Source organism: Nelumbo nucifera, chromosome 2, assembly GCF_055504915.1.
Source record: "Nelumbo nucifera cultivar China Antique chromosome 2, China Antique-T2T, whole genome shotgun sequence".
Classification (NCBI taxonomy): Eukaryota; Viridiplantae; Streptophyta; class Magnoliopsida; order Proteales; family Nelumbonaceae; genus Nelumbo; species Nelumbo nucifera.
The window spans coordinates 87,479,066-87,503,801 of record NC_142650.1 but is presented as its reverse complement, the minus strand read 5'-3'; the positions used below and the strand labels follow the sequence as shown (position 1 = coordinate 87,503,801).

At 37.0% G+C, this 24,736-nt stretch overlaps 1 protein-coding gene across 3 annotated transcripts in view; it reads right to left on the bottom strand.

The window, feature by feature from the left end:
* Positions 1-24,497, bottom strand: part of LOC104606065 (nonsense-mediated mRNA decay factor SMG7-like) — a 28,310-nt gene extending 3,813 nt beyond the window's left edge. Inside the window, exons 1-8 of one of the 3 annotated variants that reach the window (XM_019199228.2) lie at positions 24,175-24,435; positions 15,003-15,093; positions 14,776-14,917; positions 10,427-11,029; positions 10,159-10,281; positions 6,897-7,123; positions 4,871-6,819; positions 4,547-4,681 (exon numbers count right to left, since the gene is read on the bottom strand). In XM_019199228.2, the coding sequence (XP_019054773.1) occupies positions 4,893-6,819; positions 6,897-7,123; positions 10,159-10,281; positions 10,427-11,029; positions 14,776-14,847 (2,952 nt within the window). In that variant the 5' untranslated portion in view covers positions 14,848-14,917; positions 15,003-15,093; positions 24,175-24,435 and the 3' untranslated portion in view covers positions 4,547-4,681; positions 4,871-4,892. Of the gene's footprint in view, positions 1-4,546; positions 4,682-4,870; positions 6,820-6,896; positions 7,124-10,158; positions 10,282-10,426; positions 11,030-14,775; positions 14,918-15,002; positions 15,094-24,174 lie in introns of all 3 variants that reach the window. The other 2 variants (XM_010271113.3, XM_010271115.3) reach the window with 2 other exon arrangements.
* Positions 24,498-24,736: the final 239 nt, after the last annotated feature.

Sequence of the window (24,736 nt, the reverse complement as noted above, 5' to 3'; positions counted from 1 at the left end):
CCCTTCTTATTAATTGGATGCCAATGCCTATCCTTCTAGGTCAATCTCCCTTAGTTTTGTTTCCTACATTGTTTCCCTTTCCACTCATTCCCAAGGTTTTTGGGTTTGTATGCTATGTTCATAATCTACGACCTAGGATGGATAAGTTAGATGCACACTATTCTTGGATACAGAAGAACCACAAGTGTTATAATCCTACTTCTTAACATTCCTTTGCGTGTCCTAATGCCACCTTCTCTGAGTCTATTCCATTCTAAACAAGTAATTATGTTTCTTCATCTCTTGCACTCCCACTTCCAATTCCTATTGATGACCCCATTCCTCTTATTCCCATTGTTCTCATGCCTTCACCCCCTCCTTTGCAAGGTTCCTACTGAGTGGTCACCAATCAAGCAAGTGTATACGCATCGGCAGGTACCGGCTCCTCTAGTTTCTTCTCCGTCAACAGATCCAACAATTGCTCCTAACCCTGTGTTGCCTTCTTAGTTAGAGCTTGATCTCCCTATTGCTTTGCGCAAGGGTAAATGTAATTGTATTTTCCATCCCATTTCTAACTATGTTTTTATTTCTCATCTTCCCACTTCCCCTTATCTATTTGTTTCTCTTTTTGTCTTCCTTTCTATCCCCAAGAATGTCCAAGAAACTATTACCTCCCTAGAGTGGGCACCACACAATAGAACTCTCTACACTTGCTCATAATCACATGTGAGAGCTTACCACTCTTCCTCCTAATAAACATTTTGTAGGTTGTATGTGGATGTATACCATCAAATACTTACCAGATGGAAGATTAGAGCGATCGAAGGTTAGGTTGGTTTCCAAGAGGTATTCACAGTTGTATGGAGTGGATTATATAGAGACATTCTCTCCTACTACCAAGATTGGTACAATTCGTGTGTTGATATCCCTAGCAACTCTGTATGGCTAGAGCCCTTCTTTTAGCTCAACATTGGGAATGCCTTCCTACATGGTGATCTTATTAAAGAAGTTTATATAGAACAACCAACAATGTTTGTTTCTCATGGAGAGGATGGTAAGGTGTGTACTGTGTAGGCTTAAGAAGGCAATTTACGGACTGAAATAATCTCGCCGTGCCTGGTTTGGTACATTTATTGAAATGGTTAACAATTTCGATATGAAACAATGTCAGGTTGATCATCCGATGTTCAGTTGTGATTTTGAAGCTGGAAAGATGTTGGTGGTTTATCTAGATGGCATTGTCATTATAGGAAGTGACAAGTTAGGCATTGACAAATTGAAGGCTTTTCTGCATTATCACATTCAAACAAAGATCTTGGCAAACTGAAATACTTTCTAGGAATAGAAGTTGGAAGGTCCAAGCATGGCATCAATTTGTGTCAAAGGAAATTTGTTCTTGACTTGTTATAGGAGACGGGATTGTTGGGTCGCCAAACCAAATGAAACACCCATGGAGACCAACATCAAACTAAGCATTGATGCAAGTGAAGAATTTGATGATCTTGTAAAGTATAGAAGGTTAGTGGGTAAGATAAATTATTTGACTATTACCCAATAAGTGCAATCAACCAATTTATGCTAAAGTCATGAGTTTCCCATTGGGATGCAGTTTTAAGAATTGTACGGTATTTGAAAGAAGCTCCAAGTCATGGATTACTATACAAATCTGGAGGAAGTCTTGAAATAGAGGATTATACAGATGCAGATTAGGCAGGTTCAATGTTCAACAAATCTACTACAGGTTACTATACTTCTCTTGGAGGAAATATGATAACATGGAAGAGCAAGAAACAAACAGTTGTAGCGAGAATCAATGTTGAAGCTGAATATAAAACCATGGCGCACAGCTTGTAAATTAGTGTGGTTGAAGAATCTCCTCAAGGAGATTGGGTATACATTTAACAATCCTATGAAGTTATATTGTGACAACCAAGCTGCAGGTCACATCGCATTTAATCCAGTCTTCCATGAGAGAACAAAACACACAGAGTGATGTGAACACAGGAAATTAGTGGGCTTATCTGTTTACAAAAGGGTTAAGTCAGGGAAAAGTGGATTATATATATAACAAGCTAGGATTATATGACATATACTCACCAGCTTGAGAGGGGGAGTGTTAAAATTGACAGTCCAGGGGTACTTAAGTCATTTCACAATGTTTTATTTAGAGGTGTTTTGTCTATTATGCCTAAGTTAAGTAAGGAGTGTTGCATGGTTAAAGTGAGTGATTTCTCTCTCACATAGACCATTTGATTCATCCCTTCTATTCTCTTTCTCTCTTCTTCTTCTCTTCTCTTTTTTCTTTTATTCTAGGACAGAAATCAGATCTAATAGAAGTAATAACAAAAGACAATAAAGGAAAGAAGATTCAGATTAAATTCAAATCCACTCCATGTTTTTTTTTATATATGTAAAATCCATTCCAAGTTCAATATATTGGATTCTGAACCAGATTCAAATTTAAAGTTTGTACAATCAAATTGGATTTAGATGTGGCTGGATTCGCTCTGAATCCATCCCAATAACGTTCTCGAGGCTGAAAAGGGGGGAAAGAGAATGAAACCAACTCAAATTACATTATGTATGTTATCCTGGCAATTAGCAACTTTTGGCAACCAAAGGAAGGCACTACTCCTTCCTCATATTTAGCAAGCCACAAATAGGACATATACTCACCCAACCCAAAATACAACCATGCAACACTGATACACACACACACGATGTACACTTCCCCAACCCAAAACATAGCCATGCAACACCGATACACACACACAGCGTACAATCCTCTAACCCAAAACACAACCATGAAACACTGATACACACACGCAAATGCATCATCTTATATTCCACCCATAAAGTGTCTAGAAGACAAGAACCAAAAGCTAAAAACTGATAGTCTTGATTCTAAAGGGCAATGATTTTAACAATTCACCATGTCATTTACTGTTCATATCATGGACCCAAGGGGTTTCAATTTCTATATTATGATTGAATCCTTTCTTGGAAAAGAAAAACTCGTCACTTTTGTTTGAGTCTTAAAATTTATTCAGCTCACATTGTTCAATCATGGCCTAATATTGTGCTTTATTATAAATGTATTTTTAATTTTTGATAAGTCCTGCCAAAAATTCATAAGGAGCCTTTTTAAAACCTTTACTAGATTAAGACACCTTTGGTTTATTTTAAGACATCTTTGGGCTCATTTTTCTTTTATCTTATACTCAAAATGTGCAAAGTGATAAACTTATTAATATTTACTTATATGACTACTATAAATTGAGAATGCAACAAAACCATTTTGCTATGAAATTAAGCTTTTATGGGAAAAAATTGCTCCTTGAATAAAGGACTGCAAGCATCCTTGCAAGGACCCCAGTGATGGACAAGTACACCAGAGCATTGTACTAAAGATTGAAATTCTTTTTTCAGGCTGATGTTCAACCAGATTACATGTCTGTCAGTGAAATGCCCACAAAGAAACATGCATCGTCCATTCAAGGAGTGAAGATAATTCCAATGTTTTAAAAGCACAAGGTGCAAAAAAAGCATAGGGGTCAATTTGTGCTTGAAGCACAAGGCGCAAGGCGAGGTGCGCACCTTTCTAAAGCAAGGCGCATATATACAAAAAAAAATGCTAAAAAATAAAAAAAATGTCAGAAAATTCAAAAAAAAATGCCAAAATTTTCAAAAAAATCAAAAAAAATACTAAACATAATATTAATAAAAAGTATAAAATTAAATTTTAAAATAAATGTTTTAAAAAACCTATTATCTAAAATTAAAATACATAAACATTAGATGTAAAACATATTCAAATGAGAATTTAAAAATAAAATCAAACATATAAAACATTTTCAAGCATGTAAAACCTCTAATCTCTTTTTTCACTCAATTGCATTACTTCAAATAGCTAATGTAATGTAAAACATATTACATTCCTGATTCTACGAGCCGACTTTGTGCCACGCCCCTTGAGGCAAGCCCAAACAAGTCCACGTTAGGTCTCAAATTCTTAGTTTTCACACAAAAATAATGATTTTATAGTTTTAATTGCTTTTTAAGAAGACATTTTATTAGGATTAGAACCCCCAACTTGGTAATGTTGTTCATTCATTCATTCATTCTAAAAAAAAATGTCTTCTTAAAAAGCAATTAAAACCATAAAATCAGTATTTTTTGTGTGAAAACTAAGAATTTAAGACCTATCGTGGACTTGTTTGGGCTTGCCTCAAGGGGCGTGGCATGGGGATCTGGGGGCAAAGCCCCCGGCTCAGCCGCTATATTCAAGAAAAGCAAAAGAGTGTCAATTTTTCAAAAGGCACACGCGTAGGCGCACCAAGCAAGCACCTTTTGAAAGGGATGTGCCTTGCCTGTGCACCTAGGCACGCCTGAGGCGTGCCTTTTAAATCACTGGATAATTTTGCTTTTGTGCACATGTTTGTATGTGTTAGAAAATATAAATAATCCTACAGTTTAAAACACAATTCCCAATTTGACCTATTTGTGCCTTTTCTACGATTTACAATATGATTATGACACATTTCTAAAAAGAGTAAAAATAACTCACCTTATTCAGATGCAAGTGCCTGCAAGAATCCAAGACCATCCATGCTCCAACAGAAATTTAATAACACTTAAGGTCTGCTGCAAAGGTCAAGGCCAAACTTGGTAGCACCCGGGCATAAGGCGATGACAAAAGATTCTTCAATACCGCAACAACAGAAACAATCCAAATCAAATACAAATACAAAACTCCAGAGAAAAAATTAGTAAAAATATTGCAATGACATTTGAAATCAATTGGGATGCAGATAATCCAATAGCCTTTCATCAACTCAGAAGCACAGGAAATTTTTATGATGTGCATGAATGACATTAAGAAAGACCTTACCATCTATCATTTGATAAGAATCTCACACAAAGAACCGGCCTGTCCAGAGAGACTGTCCTTGGTATTGCTCTGGCATTGATGTAGATTGCTTGTCACCCTGCTGATGTAGCTGTTGCTGCTGTCCCTGATATAATTTCAGATGCTCCTGGAGTTGGTGCTCCGGCCAGCCTTTCCAGTTTTCCAGTTGGGCATGCACACTTGGAACTTGTTTTCCAGGAAAAGGAAAGCTAATTGCCTCAGTCATGCTGGCACTACTCTTAAAATTGGAATGAGAATAGGCATGTGTCATGTGGTTAATGGAGCTCTGTGTTGTTGCTTTGGTTGATGTTGACAACTGATATCCATCTAACCAGCTGTAGTCATCCATTAGTGGATTCTCATTCTTCAAATCTGAACCAGACAAGGAGTCGTCCACTTGCTTAGAAGGCATGGGGCAAAACCCAGGTGGAGGCCCAAAATGCCTACCAGGTCTATTAACTGGATTCTTTCTCAAATTTGCAGGCAATGCTGATGATGGCTTCACAGTCAGGTTATCAACATTAGTTACCGAGGACATAATTGAATCGAACTTTGATGGTATCACAGTTTCAGGAGCATTTGTCAGACTCAAAAACACACTTCCAGCAGCAATGTTGCCAGGTTGCGGAAGAGGAAGTGAAAGAGCAGAAGGCTGTGAAACATTGAAGCTATCTTGCAACTCTGATTTTCCAATAAGCCCGTTGCTTACAAAGCTCAAGTTTGCCAAACCATTAGCAAGAGAATCTTGCTGCTCCACAAGCCACTTTGAGGAACTTGCATTGATTGGTTGAAAATGTTCAGAGTCAATATTAGAAAAAGGGGCAGATAGTCGTGAACTGGGATCCAGAGAAACAGGCAGGGGAAGATTGTTAGCAGAGGCCGAGAAAGAACCAGCATAAGTTCCATACTCAGATCCGGAAGTAACTTGGACAGGTTCCCAAGTCTCACTTGAGGCCCACTTTGGAACAATCCCATCCACAGGTTTGTCAGCCACTGTTGGTTTGAATACAATCACCTCTTCTTCATCTTCGCCTTCCATATGTAACTGTGGTTTTGATTGCACAGAGTCCAAATTTAAATTTTTCTGCACGGAACTTACTTGTTTCATACTGTTAGATTGAGCAATGTCTGAACAAGCAAGAAGGCTGTCCTCAAATATTTTCGTCTCAACACCAATAACAAATTTCTTCAACTTCTGATCAAAATAAACCCCCTGCTGATCAATTTGAACCACATTTGCAAGAGCCTTTCCTGCTGCTATAATCCTCTGGCAACGTGACTTTTTCTCCTTATTGCCACCATCACCTAAGGAATGCTTCCTTGAGAAGTCCAGAATGAGTTGTGCAGGAAGAAGTGGTAAGAATCCCCTCAACTCAAAGTCCTCCCATAGTGCAAGCCGATTACCTGTTTCACCTTCATCATACCGGCTCATATTGAAAAAGCAAGTTTCATCTTCATCATTAACAAGGGATACAGATCCACATGAGACAAGTTTGTTCATAAAGGATATCCAATGGTTCCAGAAGAACGATCTAGCAGAAGCTTGCTTTTCCTCAATATCACTGCCAGCAGCAATGTCAGGACGACAAGCTAACCATTCCATAAAAACAAGAATGCCTGGTAAAAGATAACTTGAAGATGGATCCTCCAACTGTATACATCTTTCAAGAACGTATCCAACAAACTCAAAAGCAGCAGTAAATGCATTCTGAAGCAAAACAGACCGCTGTAAGATCTCAGCATATGATTGGCCATCAACCTCCCTATTCACATTGTGAACCGTGAATATGAGAATGGCAACAAGCCTAACAATGGCAAGTCCATTCTCTGCAGCATCTGAACCAAAATTTAGGTCTTCTTCTTGTCCAGAAGAAAGAAGCTCATGGAAATCACTGGTAACCAAAGAGAAGACTTCTCCAAAAGTTTCTAAACTGAAAAGATAACACAAGGAATTCAATACTAGTTCCATTGAAATAAAACCAAAGAATTCAAATTTCAAGATTTATACCTTGTACGTGTGAAGAGGATACCATTTAGTCGGACAAATCGAATGCAAAATACTTTATAAACCTCAGGTATGCTACCAGATCTTTCCTTTGTGGAACTGGGTTCAATTTTAGCATCTTTGGATGGAACCCTTGCTTCTTCCTTACCTCTTCCTTTCGCAGAGCCACGCACATCCTTGACACCAGAGGCTTTGGCATCCACAGGCAACTGTGAGTAGCTCTGACGATTCTGTAACAAATGAAAAACAAAGTTGAAATATTCCTCACTAATCTATACCTTTTTTATTTAGAAACCAAAACTTAAACAAATTTCAGATAATAGGCCAATTTATATAGAACCAATAACACCAGTTAAATCCGCAAAATAAAGCATTTGTGCAAATAAAAGCAAGGAATAATAATAGAAAGGATGGATCCTTTAGCACTCCTAGACATGCAACAAATTAATTCATTGTACCATCTGTCACACCCTCTTGGGAACAACCTCTCTGCGAGTGCAGGGGTAAGGCTGCATACATCTGTCCCTCCCAAGACCTGCATTGGCAGGAGCCTCGTGCACTGGATTGCCCTTTCTACAATCTATCACACCCTCATAAAAGAGAAGTCTATAATATCTAAAAATGATCCGAGAACAACAAAGTTCATTAGTTCAGATACAAAACAATTTGGATCAGTAAGAAAGCTCTCAAACTGCTAAATCCTGACTCTCAGTCATCCACAACAGGAGTTTGGAAAGTCTTCATCACAGACTGCCTACCCCAGTGAAGCCCAACCATCCATGATGTAAAGTCCCCATGGTAGATAGCCCACTCACATGAAAGGCCTGTTAGGATAATAATAAAGATATTTCTTTGAAGGTAGAGTATTGCAAACAAGGATAAGATGATAGAAACCAATAAAACACATAATTAAGATGCTAGATCTGGCCCTAGTTTTATGGCTGCTTGAACCTACATATAAAGCTGCATTTTGTATGATCATCTTAAACATCAACATGGCTTCATGAAACAGTTTCAAGTTCCACAAAGTGAACTGTAATCCCAAATAAAAGCATCCAGAAAGGAATAATTTCAGAACTGCCTGGCTGACAGGCATAACTTAACTGGCAGGTCTAAGGACCCATAGAATAACAAAAACCAATAAATACTCAGAAAAAACGTCTCAAAGCCAATATGAAGGGAAAAATCTACACCCTTGAACCAGAGACTCAATGGGGACTACCTGACCAGAAAATGATAATAATAGAGAGCCGTTCCTATCCTTGAAAATTCATTGTCTGGATTCATGTAAAGGAAAGCCATTCATTCCAATGCACCAAAAAAAAATTATTATACAGTGAGGACAACAGGAGCTATGACCCAAATGCCTATACATTGTCCAGTGAACCAGTGGCTGCATACCCATCAGCCAGTACATCACCGGGTAGTGAATGGACATTTCAAGATATACTCTATACCATAAACACTAGTAGAATATCAATGTATAAATGGTATTAACAAATTATCATATAAGAAAATATGCATATGTTAGAAACTTAATTAAATTTGGCAACATATAAATCTTCAAAATGACAATTAGATACAAAAGCATGATATAAGCTTACGATATGGGATACCAAAACCTATATCTCTCTGTAGGAATTAGGATTTTAGGAGGAGTTGTATCCCCACTGTATCTATTTTGGTGTCAGTGTTTATATATGAGCACCCATAAAACAGGTAAAGACTTTAATAGATCAGTAACCAATAGATTTAATTATTAAGCTAACATAAAAGCAGAAATCACCTCAATAAGAGATACTAGCCTCAGATACCTTTTTACCATTACATCGAAAGAACACTTACACTTAGTTTACAAATCCCCCAAAACAATTCACTTATGTTAACTAACCCCTACCTTAACTAAACCATCAGCCATGCTATCTGGCTAGATCAGGTAAAGAATTTGATAAACAATAAAACAAAGAATAATATAAGTGTACGGTGCAGTATCCCACACAAACAAACTAAGAAAAAAACATTGTAGGGGATAAATACTTAGGTAATAAATATGAGCAAATACAACAACCAACAATTAATGGTGGTTGAAGAAATGACTACATATGTTAGAGCAGGAACAAGAATCAAATAGAAACACAAGATTTTTCTAACATCACAAGATAGTCAAAATCTGATGCTAAACATAACCATCAAAGACTAATTACTGGGTATCTAACTACTCCTGCCAAAGCTAACAAAATATACAGTTATACAAGTTGACTAGGTTGCACAAAGAGAATTTCCAAATTTGATTCCAACCAAAAAAGTGAAAGTAAGCAATCTCTTGTTCTTTTGTTGTAGACCCCTGGGAGAAGCTTTTTGATCTTTTTGGGTGCAGGTGGACAGAACCAAGGCAGATTAGCAATCTCTTTGACCCCACAACCTTTAGCTGGCCAAAGAAAAGAGGCAGAGTCTTGTGGAGGTGTGCGAGAGATGCTTTGGTGTGGACTGCTTGGGAGGAAACAAATGCCAGAATTTTCGATGATAAGGAGAGGGGCCATAAGTTGGGCAAAGTCACTGGACCTGTTTCAACCTTTTTCCTTTGTTGATTTCGGAGGAATTGGGAGCAAATTGCCAAAAGTTCTGCTGTAAGACTTAAACCTGTTGTGGAGTGGAAGCCTCCTGGAGGAGCTATCAAATTAAATTTTGATGGCAGCAGCCAAGGTAACCAGTTAGCAGGGCTGTACGGAAATGGGGGAGTTTCTAGAAATGCTGAGGGCCAGATCATAGCCTTATATTCTGGTCCTGTTGGTGTGGGAGATTCAGTTAATGCAGAAGTCCAAGCTGCTCTAAAAGGAGAAGAGCTTGCTAAGGACATGGGGACTCTAAACTGGTTATTGGGTGGATAAAACAGCCGGAGACTGCAGCCTGGTTCTACAGAGGGGCTTTGAGAAGATTCAGATGGCTAGCATCAAACATATCAGTCACAGTTCAATGGGATAGAAGATCGGCAAATGGATTGGCAGATTCTTTAGCTAAACAAAGGTTGCATTGGAATCAGATTTTTTGGGCTCAATTGTAAGCTTGTTGATACAGTTTAGAGGCGGCACCTCACGCCTCTTTGTGGGATCTTGTAATGTGATCTTTTTAATAAAATATTTATTATCTATCAAGTATCAAAAAAAAAAGTGAAAGTAAGCATCTACGCAAAAAAAGAAAGAGAAAAACATAATTACTGCAGAATGCAAGTCTACCATCTAAATGATTGTACACAATAAAATGGTACCTTCTCAAATGCAATAATCAAGTTGTCCCTTGCAGTTGAAAAAGGGCTCTCCACCGCTAGGCTACGAAAGTACCGGTAAATTGCCACCAGATCATCCCCAGAATAAGAGGCTAATATTGCAAGCTGAGAGAAAGCAAACAATTTAACTAGAGTTGCAGATTAGGATCATCATAAAATAATAGAACTGAAAACAGGTGAGATAAGGGAAGATAATCTCACAAGAAGATAGATATATAAATAAAAGATGACAACAAACAAAAAGGAAAACCTGATGATGAGGATTGCCACTTGATGGCCAAAGAGAGGCAGCTTGCATGTAATAACTTGAAGCAGCTACATAATCACGAGCTCTGGAATCACCATCTCCATAATTTCCTTTATAACGAGCAAGGTCGCCCAAATATATCAGACAACGGTGACAGGACAACAAGCCTTTCTTCATATCAGCGGATTTCTTTGCATCTTTTGACAGAACAATTTGATTCTCAGGATCCTCAGAGAAATAATCCAAAGGCAACCCATATTTTGCTCTGATCTTCAAAATTAAATCATGGTAAAATCCAGTTGCTTCAGAAAGAAAGGTCTTAAATTGCAAACGTATTTTTGTAATTCGATCAGGGCGAGGACCTTTCCCACTCAGTGATGTAGCTGAGCCAGAAGGACCTAGAGCAGCAGTCAAATGTGCTCTCAACTCCTCAATTCTCCTGTAATGCAACTGCCACAGCTTATACTCTATTTCATGCTGCTCAGAAAAGGAATGATCTTCAAGGATTATGGCCTCATAATTCTCACGCATCTGTTGCCATGCATTTGGATCAGAGGGGATTCTTGCCTGTGCTGACTTTCGACGTCTATTTTCCAGCCCAATATTCTGTGAAAAGGGCAATTGTCATAAATTACTGATATAAATTACACAAGTAGAGATAATACTATTTTCAGTAGAGAAAAATACTTGAAAACATCAAAATCAAAACATTGCAGTTGACAAGATTAGTGCCCATCCCATGCCATGGATGATCTATTCACACTTTTGCAGTTATACATTACAAGTGATTGTAAGAACAATGTAAGCAACCTCTAGCCTATTACTTCCTCCAACTAGTAGTAGTTTACATATTTGATTTGGAAACATACAAGTGATTTCTGTTCAAGAATAGGAAAAAATCTTTTAAACCCTTACTAGAATAAGACTTTTGGGGCTATTTAAAATCAATTAAAGGCATTTTGTAGTTTACTTGAAGCACCATTTTTTGATAAGCATTAGAAATTGCAAAGTGTTTTCAAACCATTGCTGACCCAGACAGTCAGACCGTTTGGCCCGGGACCGTAGAAGCAACCGATTCCGTTTCACCTTTAACCCATTATTCAGCCAAAAATCATTGACTTGGTCAATGACCCATTGACCCGGACAACCTGGAAAACGGTTTTTGGCTTTTTTATTTTAATTATTTTTAATTTGAAACAGGTCGTCCGTTGGAACTGAACAGTCAAACTGCTGACAAGCTGGTGGCCAAATCGGTTCCGGTTCCAAATCAGTTTTTAAAACATTGATTGCAAATGGGTTATTTATTTATGAAGTCAATCTTCAACATATCATCTTGTACTTATAGAGTTACCATGCACAAGTGGTACACCTTATGGTATATTGGCATTAATTACCAAATTGGTGGCTGTGAATTGAAAATTGAATAAAATTGTCTTTTTACATATTAAAGTTATATCCAATCAATGAACTCACTCTAAATCTGCTTCTGAATTAATAAATTTATTATCATTCATCAAAAAAAAAGTTATATCCAATCAAAAAACCTTCTTTGGTATATATTTTCAATTATTTAACAAATTTCTAGAGAAAAATAGGGGGAGACACAAACTGAGCCTTTTACGAGCTATTTGAACCCGACTTGTGAAAAGCTCATTTCGGCTCGGTCTAAACCAAGCACATGCCCAATAATACAAGCCAAAGATCAAAGTATCAGTATCGGGTATCATATCAGACAACTCGGATATGGATATGCTTTGGAAATGCATGTATATAGACGAAAATATGGAAATGCATACAAATTCCATAAGTATATTAATAACACTAATTTTAATGTCAAAATTACCACAAATAATAATAGTGGGAATGTGGGATGCATAGATATGATACAACTTTATTGATAATACATTAAAAAAAGACACTATTAAACTAAAATATACTTTATTGATAATACAACTAATATAATTTTTTATTCTTTATTTTTTGACATTATAATTATAAAATAGGCACTATAAAACTAAAATATTCATTTTTCTTCTTTTCCTATAACAAAAATAAGGGTTCAGCCCCTATGCTTTTTGAATTTTTGTTTCCTTCTTTTTCTTCTCATGAATTTGTTGATTTTCTATATTTGAACATTAACTCTAATACTTTTCTTATGAAAATTATGAATAATTATTAAGGAAATATGGTTATGGTACCTAGGGAACTATCCTAGGATCTATATTTTCTACATAAAAAAATCCATCGCCTAGGCGACTAGGCGACCAAGCACCCCCCTGTCACCTAGCCTCGCCATTGTGCCTTGAAAACTATGCATATTATATAGATTTTTTTACAAATTAATACATGCACAAAGCCATTATTATTTTATATTCATTAAAAGCTCAAAGCAAAAAAACATATAAAACTACTATATTTGAATTATTATATCAATTATTTTATATTTTACTATTTTTAATTTTTAACATTAACAAAAAAGACAACTAAAAAATTAATTCTCAAATGTTTGGTAAATAATATTTTTATTTTTGTAAATAATAAATATGTTATTATAAAATGTAAATTAAAACATCAATTAATAATTTACAAAAAAAATATACAATCTTAACATATATCAAATCTATTAAAACTTCGAAGATACATATCATCCCTAAATTCATAATTTTTAATTAATAAAATAATTATTCTATTATTAATAAATAATAAATAATTTGTTAATTAAAATATTAATTAATAATTTATAAAATTTTTACGATCCATATCATGTGCAAATTTATAAATATTGAGTACCTAAAACAATTATTCTATTATTAATATTTTGATTTGTATAAATTTCTTGAGAGTAAAAATCATTTTTTATATAAATATGGATTTAATAAATATTGTATCTTTTCTGTGTTGTTGATCAAATAAATATAAATATGGATTTAATAAATATTTGTCCTATTAGTTTATAAAATACTATTTTGAATATTATGATTTTTAATTTGTAGTTGGAGTTGTATAATATAATATATGTTATTTATTTGAATTGACTATAAACGTTAAAGTGATTAAAATTTTATGTATTTCATTTATTTTCAAAAAATGAACAGTGGTGTGTGGTTAGGAGTGCGTTTAAGTCTTTGGGTGTTGGTGACTTGGGTTAAAATCACACTAGCATCTCTTTTTCATAGTGAGTCCAATACATGACTAGAAGGATGCAGTGTTTATCGAATCAATATGCATGACTAGAAGGATACACCTCCGGTCGTAGCATATCTTGTATCAATGCCTTCTGATACCAATACGATACGCCACAATGTGTATTGATGTGGCATATCGTATCAATATTTTAATCCTTGATATAAGCTCATTTGCTAATCAACACAAGCTCAAGCCTAATGAAGCTTGGCCCATGATGCTTGTTCATTTTTTTCAGAGAAGGCAAGTATTGTATTCATATCAAAAAATTACTTACAGCCCTATGTACAATGAGATACTGTACATAAAGAAATCCACAAGGCACCTAAGAGTACCCCAAAAAAAATCACAGCCAAGAAAGAAGGGCTGGAATTACCCTCCAAAAAGCTATAAAGATTCAACCAAACCTTAATAAAGTCAAAAGATGAGTCAACAATAACATGCTCAACAGGATGGTCCTTGGATTGAAAAACCCTACTGATCATTTCAAGTCAAACAGCCTAGATGACACCAAAAGGATTACAGACCATCAAGATACTCATTCAATTACAAGCATAAAACTATAAAGGCATGCATAAGACTATTTTAAAGTTGAAACAAAACAAACAAATAAAACTTTAAAATAACTTTGCAGTCAACCAAGTTGACTATTTTCTTTTTGATAAATACCAAGCTGACTATTTAATGCTTGGTACCAATTAACTAGTTAATACTGCAGTCCATATGGTTATCAACTGACTACTTGGCTAGTCAGTGCTTGGTAAAACTGACACGGAGTCTCCACTTTTCACCTTTTTGATATTTTCAAGATCATGAAAAAGTGCAGAGAAGTAAAGAAGCCTGCATATATTTTGGCCTCAATTGGGAAGAGGACTAATATTATTTCTTATCAAAGCAATCATAAATCTTATTTCATATCCTACTAACTTCCCTAAGATCTTGTTTGTTTCGTGAAGGACGCTGAACAATGTACACGATCAGTAATAATTTTTGTTATCCTTCTTTATAGTTCAGCTTATCATCTACATACTATAAGAAACTATATATTTGTACTTCAAATTCCAGTTGCAAATAACCTTCTTGGTTATATTAAAAAAATATATCCTGTTAAACTATAGCATTTTTAAGTGTAAAGGCCCTGTTTGTTGTAACCAAAATAAATGGCATACCTTGTTGTAAAGGCGTTGAACATGCTCCCTTGACAAAGGAGCTGACAAGTTATCCATAGGAACAGTCATCATCCATCAAATATAACTGCTAAATTCTTCAATTCAAAAAATGCAACTTCAATACCAAAAGATAGCAATAAATCTGCAAGAACGCATACATTAATAACAGCTCAAGGATGACAAAAAGTTCTCAAAAGAATAAAAGAAATCAATAGCAATAAGAAGACCTTCAACACCAAAGTACAGCAATGGATCTGAACACTTGGCGAGAATTAAGTACATAGATTTTCTTTTTCTTCCTTTTTGGGGGTTATGAAGCTGAGATTACAGATAAAAATGACTCCATAAAAAGAGATCCAGCTTCCAAAAAAGGGAATCAAAATCAACATTCTTGTTTATCAGCAAGGATAAAAAAGGAAGAAGCATAAAAATAAACAAGCCCAAACACCAAAATTACAACCCACTAGCCTGGGATAACAGCCCTACAGTAAAACTCAGCTTTAAGAATATATACCAGAGTTGGCATAACTTTGGATCCATCAAAAAGGAAGAAGCATAAAAATAAACAAGCCCAAACACCAAAATTACAACCCACTAGCCTGGGATAACAGCCCTACAGTAAAACTCAGCTTTAAGAATATATACCAGAGTTGGCATAACTTTGGATCCATCAAATGAGACATTTAGAGAATAAAAATTCTTTTAATGAACAACAATAGTGATGAAACATTTTTTTCAAAAGAGGTAAAGTATTTTATTAGCATCAAAAGTATAAGAACCCGCACAACGAGAAGCTGTACGAGCAAGACCAGAATTAGGAGACCCCAAAAAAGTCCACCCTCAAAAAGGAACCATAACAAAAAACATCTCTACAAACATCAGATAGAGACACCCAGCTTCTAAGCTCTACCACTCTAAAGTTAATTACCCCCGCCTCAGACTTAGCTTTCTGCTCAACAATAATGATGAAACTTCATTCACATTATGGGAAAAGTCCCTCGATAAAAATAGGTTGAAAGTGGGACAGTAGACAACAGCAAAATGCTAGCATACACTTAGAACATACAAAGCAGGTCATAGATGTATTCCCAGACCAAGTGCCCCATAGTAACTCATTTCTATTCACCACTACTCAGTAAGGCAATTCACACATCTGAGGATCCATCTAAAATCTGAAAAATAGCACTCATAATAGTAGCAAAAGCCTTAGCTTCCTTTATCAAGTGTCTCAGGATAAGGGATGCAACTTGGGCAGGCTCGGGTTGAACTTTTGTCAAAATTTGAATTGGCTCAACCTGAAGCTCGAGCCTAAAGTAGTGTAAAATTTTAACTCGGGCCGACCCAAGTTCCACCCCTACTCAGGAGCCAGGGGCCTTCTGCCGATGAGGATAGGCAATATTCTTGTATGACCATGTCAGTCTAGCTCAAAGAGTAAGCAAATTTTATACCCTATGGGAGAAAGGAGGGAAAGAAATTCATCATTTAAAGATGTTCGTACACTTGCTATATAGAGAACAAACTCTCAAAAGGGATAGCAATATTTCATATGAGAAAACCTTGGGTTAAAACCTTTTATATCTTTTCAGAATACTGTCACTACTCTATGGATTATATCTTTAAGAAGTAGAGGGAAATGGCTAATTCATATAGCAAGAAGGTACGGGTGCAATTGCAATGGAATCCACCAAATAGGGGTTTTTTTAAGATAAACTTTAATGGCGGCACCATGGGAAATCTGGGTCACTCCGGTGTAGGGGGTCTATACAGTAACAAAAAGAGTGAGTTCTAGCACCTTTTCAGGCCCAGTGGAGATTGACAACTCTGTGAGGACAGAATTGATGGCTGTGCTGCAGGCCCTATAGCTGGCAAGGGAATTAATTTCACAACAGTTATGTTAGAAAGTGACTCACAAGTGGAAATAAGATGGTTGAAGAATTCAATGAGCAATCGTTTGGTGAAGGAGATTCTGAAGAAGGCAAGATGGTTAGTTAACAGACCCGATCTCGGTCATTCTAAAGAAGGCAAGCAGTCATTTGTGTTAGGAGTTGAGCATCTTCTAATTGAAGGAGATTCTAAGGTTGTTATTTATCGAAAAGGGAGATGTTAAGGTTATTGTGGGTTGGATACAGACCCGAGCTCAATCATTTGGTGCTACAAGGATCTCGTAAAGAAGGCAAGATGGTTAACAAGTGACGTGATTGTTAGATATCATTGGATGAGCAGGTCAGAAAATGCTATGGCTGATCATCATGCTAAACAAGGGGGATAGTGGGAACACCTGTACTGGGCTACCTTGTAATGCTTTACTTCTAGAGTGTTGTTGGTTTCATACACTTTCTTACACTTTCAAGGGAGGTCGCAATTCGTGCCTCTCTTTGGGGTGTTTGCAACTCTTATTATATATCGGTAATAAAATAACTTTTCAATTATCGAAAAAAAAATAAGATAGTTGAAGCATAATGAATAAGGGTTGTGATATTTCAGACATGAGATTAAGGACATCAAGTAGATAATCAGAAGTATGGAGGTAGCAGTTCAATGGATTCTTAGGTCGACAAATGGGTTGGGTGATGCCTTAGCTAAATAAGGGGTGACTAGTGTGTGTTTTTTTTATGAATGATAATAGATTTATTAATTCAGAAGCTAATTTAGAGTGAATTCATACAACATCCCAGGGAGAGGCGCGAGCTGCAGCCCCTCCTTGAATCTTACAAGCAAACTAAGAATGAAAAACAGGAATCACAGCTGAGCCCAAAACAATTCTTCCGTATTTACCCCTTGCTTGGCTAACACATCTGACAAAGTATTTGCTGATCTCCCCACCCACTGTACAGTGACCAACATATTCCTTATCAACCAACTGAATTTCTTCATTTCATTCTTGTAGCGCCACATAGCCTCTTCAGGATTTTTCAACCAACCCACCACCACTTTGGAATCCCCTTCGATTATTAGGTATTGTACCCCCAACTGGTTTGCAAATTGCACCCCTTGTACAGCAGCTAATAGCTCTGCCCTGATAGAGTCCCCAATTCCTAAGGAACCCGAGTAGAGCAACAAAATCTCTCCCTTCTCATTTCTCAAAGCACCCCCCATTCCAGATAATCTTGGATTACCCATGCTACTTCCATCAAAGTTCAACTTCAGTGAACCTTCAGATGGAGGAGACCAGCTTGTAATTGATTTGTCCTTTAGGGATGAACACCTCGCTACTACTGACCAATTTCTCCAAAGGTCATTAAAGAATAATGGATGAAAGATTTCCAAAGTCTTCGGCCAAGGTATTGCCCTATCCAGCACACAGTCTTTCAATTCCTGACTGCTCCTTTCCTTTTCTTGAAAAATTCTAGCATTCCTTTCTTCCCAAAGAGTCCAAATCAAGGCATCGCGATCACATCACATAATTCTCCCTATTTTTGTAGGCAAAAAAAAAATAGAATGGTTGAAGAGCATGCAAACTTCTGCTGGTAGACTCCAACTACTCCCAAACAACGAAAGTAGCCAAGCCCGAAGATCTACAAAAAAGGGACAAGATATTAATAGGTGGTAGCAATCCTTACCGTGAGCTCTACAAAGGATACACCAATTAGGAGAAATACAGAGGAAAGGTCTTCTCTTTTGTAGGTTATCTAGAGTGTTTACTTTACCATGGAATACTTCCCAACAAAACACCATAATCTTTGGGGGAACTGGCCTGCACCAAATTTCTTTTGACGGAAAGGGTTGTTGAGTAGAAAGTTGAGAGATGGACTTGAAGAAAGAAGCACAAGTGAAGGTTCCATTGGGTCTAGGAGTCCACACCCTCTTATCTGGCTTGGAGGGATCCAAACAAACCCGATTAAGACAACAAAGCAAGACAGAAAGAGATTCAATTTCATCATCCCTTAGTCCTCTACGAAACCCAAACTCCCAAGTAGAATCTAAGGGTGTTCCCAAAGGTGAGACAAATTTTGAGACCACCTCTTTTTTATACAAAGAAACAGAAAATAGCAAAAGGAACAGGTCCTTTAAAGGTGTGTCTCCTACCCAAATATCCTCCCAAAGACGAACAGCATTGCCAGAACAAACTTCATACCTAATAAAATTGAGGAATTGAGGAAGGGTGTTGTGAATGGCCTTCCAAGGTGCTGCTAGGTTAGCCTGCCTTGATACACTAGCATCCCATCCATTCTGGGCGACTAGTGTGTTTCAATGGATACAATTTCTCTTCTGCTGGAACTTGCTAATGGAAGCTTATGTCAAGTGACAAATGTGTACGGTCCTACAGAAACAAGCCTTAGAAACCTATTTTTGGAAGAATTAGCGAGGTGAGAGGCTCCTTAACTTGCCCTTGGGTAATTGGAGGGGATTTCAATATAACCCTATTGGTTGAAGAAAAAAAATATCAGAGGTAGGAGGTCAAGAAGGATGAGTTTATTTGCTGATTTTGTAAACTTTGAGCTGGTTGACCTGCCGTTAGTAGGAGGAAATTTCACTTGGACAAATAACCAGGAAAACCCAACTCTAGTCAGATTAGATAGATTTCTGGTATCAGTAAATTGGGATGAGCTCTTCCCTGATTTCAAACAAGTGATTCTCCCTAAACCAGTTTCAGACCATGCGCCAATCCAATTAATTGTGGTAATAGGGACAGAATTAAAGCACCTTTTAAATTCGAGAATGCTTGGTTTGAAGATGCTGATTTTCTCCGTTTATTAATATCAGCTTGCTGTGAAGTGCAGTGGAAGGTTCTAGTTCTTTTGTCTTAGAAAAAAAACTGGGTGCAGTCAAGGGAAGAGTGAAAACCTGGAAACTGAAAAACAATCTTGAACTCAGAAACAGAAAAAAGTGCTTGCCTTAGCCTAATTGAAGAAATTGACAGAGCAGAGGAATTGGGCCCAGTTTCTGAGGAGTTAAGAATGAAGAGACTTCAGGTAAAGTCAGCTTTTGATAAATTAGCAGTCAAGGAGGAATTAAAATGGAGGCAGAGAACTAAGACAAGCTGGCTTAAAGCAGGGGACAGGAACACTCATTATTTCCATAAGATGGCAAATGCTAGAATCAGAACCTCTTCAATTAGCAAACTTATATGGGAAGATAAGGTGGAAAAATCAGCTGCAGAAATCAAAATAATTGCAACTTCCTTACAAGGAGAATTGGAAGTGCAGACCTCTCCCTTTAAATCTCCCCTTTAAGAGGTTGAGTGAAGATCAAAGAATCTCCCTTGAAAGACCTTTTACTGAGGAGGAGATTAAGTCAACAATTAGCAATTTGGATAATGAGAAATCTCCTACACCGGATGGTTTTTCCAATATGTTTTATGTAAAGAGTTGGGATTTTGTGAAGCAAGACAATCTAAATGCTTTTCAGGCCTACCACTCAAGTGCTTCACTGCAAAGAAGCTTGAACAACACTTTTATCACTCTTATTCCCAAAGTTGAAGGGATTGTGCACTTAAAAGACTTTAGGCCAATAGGGGGAAAATCTATGATGCGGAAAAGATATGGTATGGAAAGAGCTATGACCAATCAAAGCCCACCCACGGCCAATAAGTCTTTTGAACAGTTTCTACAAGATTCTGGCTAAAGTTTTAGCTGAAAGGATGAAGGAGGTGTTAAATAGTGTGATCTCAAGCACTCAAAGTGCTTTTGTGTTGGGTAGACAGCTCATTGATTCGGTTCTAATTGCAAATGAATTGATTGACTCTAGGAAGAGAGAGGGAATCAGGGAATTCCTGATTTGGTGTGCAAATTGGACATAGAAAAAGCTTACAACCATGTAAATTGGAGATTCTTAGATAGTGTCTTGGAAAAAATGAATTTTGGGCAAAAATAGAGGAACTGGATGAAAGTCTGTGTCTTCCCCAAAATTTTCCATCCTGATAAATGGACAATCAGTAGGTTTCTTTGAGAGATCCAGAGAGCTTAGGCAAGGAGATGCCCTCTCTCCTCTGCTCTTTATTTGTATTGCTGAAATCCTTTCTCTCTTTAATCAAAAGGCAGCTGAATCTGGTTTGTGGGAAGGGTTTGCAATTGCCCCAGGGGAGGAAAAAGTCCACATCCCCCAATTTGCTAATGACACTTTATGTTTCACAGATGCATCTCAGGAGCAGTTGGAAAACTTATTAGGGATTCTCAGCTGGTTTGAAGTAGTAACAGGTCTGAGAGTCAACCTTAATAAAAGCCAAATTATCCCAGTGGGTCAGGTTCCTAATTTGGAGGAATGCACCAAAGTAATGGCTTGTCGGGTGGAACAGCTACCTGTAAAATATTTGGGGCTTCCCTTGGGAGCTAAATGTTTTTCTTCAGCCACTTGGGACCCGATAATTGAAAGATTGGAAAAAAAGCTTTCCTCTTGGAAGCCAAAATATCTGTCTTTTGGAGGAAGAGTAACCCTTTTAAAAAGTACCCTTTCAAATCTTCCTACTTATTTTCTTTCCCTTTTTCCTGTCCCAGCAAAAGTGGCAAAGAGACCCGAGACTCTCCAAAGGAATTTCTTGTGGAGGGGTTGGGAGGAAGAAGAAGATTCATCTTGTCAACTGGAATCAAATATGTCTACCTATGGAATAAGGGGGATTGGGTTTAAGGAAAATCAAGGTGACAAATTTGGCGCTTCTTAGTAAATGGCTCTGGAGGTAGTGTTTTAAAAGCGCAAGGCACAAGGGTCAATCTGCACCTAAGGCGCAAGGCGAGGCGTGTGCCTTTTTAAGCAAGGCGCAAAAATAAAAACAAAAAAAAAGCTAAAAATTTAACAATGTCAAAAAATCAAAAAAAATGACAAAATTTCAAAAAATCAACAAATTATTAAACATAATATTAATAAAAATGTAAACTTAAATTTTAAAATAAATGTTTTAAAAAACCTATTATCTAAATTTAAAATACATAAACATAACATGTAAAGCATATTCAAATGAGAATTTAAAAATAAAATCAAACATATAAAACACTTTCAAGCATATAAAACCCACAATCTCTATTTTTCTCAAGTACATTACTTCAAGTAGCTAATGTGACATATTACATTCCTGATTCTACGAGCTGCCTTTGTGCCACGCCTAGGACCTGGGCGAGGCACCTACCCTAAAGTCGTCTCATCTGTGCACCTAGTCATGCCTGAGGCATGCCTTTTAAATCATTGTCTGGAGGTTTAAAATAGAAAGGGGGGCTTAGTGGAGAAGCCTGATAGCTGCCAAGTTTGGGGTAGAGTGGGGAACTGGAGATCAACAGACCCACTTCCTAATTGGGGCTGCTCCTTATGGAAAGGCATATTGAGATATTTTCCCTTGTTTGGAGAGGGTTTAAGCTTCAAAGTAGGCAGAGGAGACAGAAACAGATTCTGGAAGGATACTTGGTGCTTGGACCACCCTTTGGCTGAAATTTTCCCTCTTTCTTTTTCAGTGTGCCACCAATCAGAATGCTTTGATTGCTGACTCTTACACATTCTCGGGTAATGAAGTGACTTGGGTACCACAGTTCAGAAGAAACCTTTTTGATTGGGAAGTGGAAGAAGTTTTGATATTGTTGAAAATTTTACAAGTTCAGAGGATTGGCTGTAATCAAGAGGACCAGTGGATTTGGAATTGGTCAAAAGAGGGTAACTTCTAGCTTCTAAATTATCAAAAAAAAAAGAGGGTAGCTTCTCAGTAAAATCAATGGCCAGTAGATTCAGTAGTAGAGCTACAGTGGGGGATTTTCCATCAAAGCAGATTTGGAATTCATCTAGTCCCTCAAAAGTGAACTTCCTAGTTTGGACTATGGCTTTAAATAAATGCCTGTCCAGAACCAACCTAGAAAGAAGAGGCTTGTAGATCCCTGATAACTCATGTGCTCTTTGTGAATCATACCCAGAGACTACTGATCATCTTTGTATTCACTGTCCAATTGCCGCCCAGGTGTGGGATCATTTATTACAGACTGTGGGGATTTATTGGGTCATGCCAAAATCCGTAAAGGATGTGCTCTGCAGTTGGAAGATCAGCAATTTGAAGAAAAAAGGGAAACTAATCTGGAGTACTATCCCTGCAGCAGTGCTCTGGGCCATTTGGTCTGAGAGAAACAACATAATATTTAACCAAAAAGTGAAAAGTCCAAAGGAGATAGGGCAGGCGGCAATCAGCAAATTGGTCCTGGATATCTGTCACTCCAGAATTCAAAAATTTAAATGTATACCAGTTGTTGAGATCTCCGTCGATTTGGTGTTTGTAATGGGGGGTGCTCCCACTCCTGCCTTGTCTTTGGCAGGTTTCTGTTTGTATTTCTATGTTTTTCTAATAAATTTACCTTACCTTTTCCAAAAAAAAAAAAAAAACTCAGTACATGTTTGTCCTGTGATTTACATGCAGTTGGGTAACTTAAGAAAGAAGTAGGTTTAAATTATTTTCAGAGTTTTAGTTTTTTCTCCTAATAAATTCTCTCTACATTATTAGAATTATAAAAATTATTTCTTGTGAGTGTAAATCAGAAACTCACATCTGGACCTTCCAGGAAATCAGAAGGTGGTCGTCAATTTTCCTCACTAAAAAGATTATTTAGCTTGAATTCAAGCTTCAATTCATTTCTGTGTAAGAGAGCTGGATCCTACGTGCATGATTTATTCATATCACCATTTGTTTGAAAAAGATATAGATGTTTGTTTTAACTTCAAATAGGGTCGTCTACTTTATATTTAAAACAACTGAGTCCAGATGATATCATGTAAATTTGGAATTTTTTCAAGTTTTCCCCCACAAGATGCAATTCATGAAATCATGTCCATTTAGAGGAAGCAATTTAGTGAGATATTTTATCTTGTGCAATTCATAATTCCCATGAGAGATAAAGATTAAACTTAACAAACATAGAGCAGAATGCTTTGTCAGAAAAAGACTCCTGAGTCTTGAAAATTTGAAACAAGTATAAAATCCAACTGATAAAAATCACCCCCAAAATGATCGAAATCATATAATTACCACATACCAACAATTTAAAAAAAAAAAAAAAGAATAAAAAATTCATATCATTCAATGAGGATAAAAACAAATAGAAAAGGAAGCAAATCATCGAAAACCCAAATTACTGATCTGAAGAACTTAGTCTTTTTCTTCTATCCATGTAATCCATTTACCCATGTTGAAACATAAAACATCAACCTTCTTGTTATGATACCGCACCAAAAAACTGCAAAAAAACGATGTATTCTCCGTGATATTTTACCAAAAAAAAAAAAAAACATAATTCCAAAGCACGGAGACAAACCTCTAAAAAATGCATCACTCTAGTACCATGCAAAAACAAGATCAAAAAAATCTGAAAAAAAATATATATATACCAAATAAAAGATCGGATCCGTTTAATCCGTTAATCTAACACCGATTACGTTATTCAGCTTCAAACAAAAATTAGACGAGAAAGTCCAAAAACAAAGAAAGAATAAACCGACTCTGGAAGCATATCTTGGGAGATCTCGCTCTCGTCTGACCATCTGGCTTTTCTCTGTCGATCGAATCCTCTTCCTCTTTGTCTGTCTCCCAAAGAACGAAAATCTCCCAAAAAGCGAGCAAGAAATTAGAGATTTGGGGAGAAATCTAGGGTTTCTTAGGTTTTTCGCCCATCGACGTCCTCCTTCCGGTTCCTGGTCTCGGTGTTTGGTCCAGGCGGCGGCGACGACTCACCACCCCTCTTATCGTTTTTTTTCACCTTCTTTTTTTCTTTTTTTATACGACGAGTCAGTTCAAGCGGACTTTGACAGGTTTACGCCGAAGACAACCAAACGAATTAGGGGCTTTTCTATAATTTAAGTATCCTCAGTTGTCAAAAGTGCCCTCATATTAGCCACGTGGTAAAACAACATGGCGAGTGTGGTTTACATCAATTGTGGAAGCGACTGCAGTTGGCGTTTCCCCTTTGTCAGAGAGAGGACTTCGACTCGAAAGAGCCCCTCGCGTCCGACACTCGCAGAACTAAATTCCGTCTGGAACTTTCCATAATCTAAGGGGTAAGGG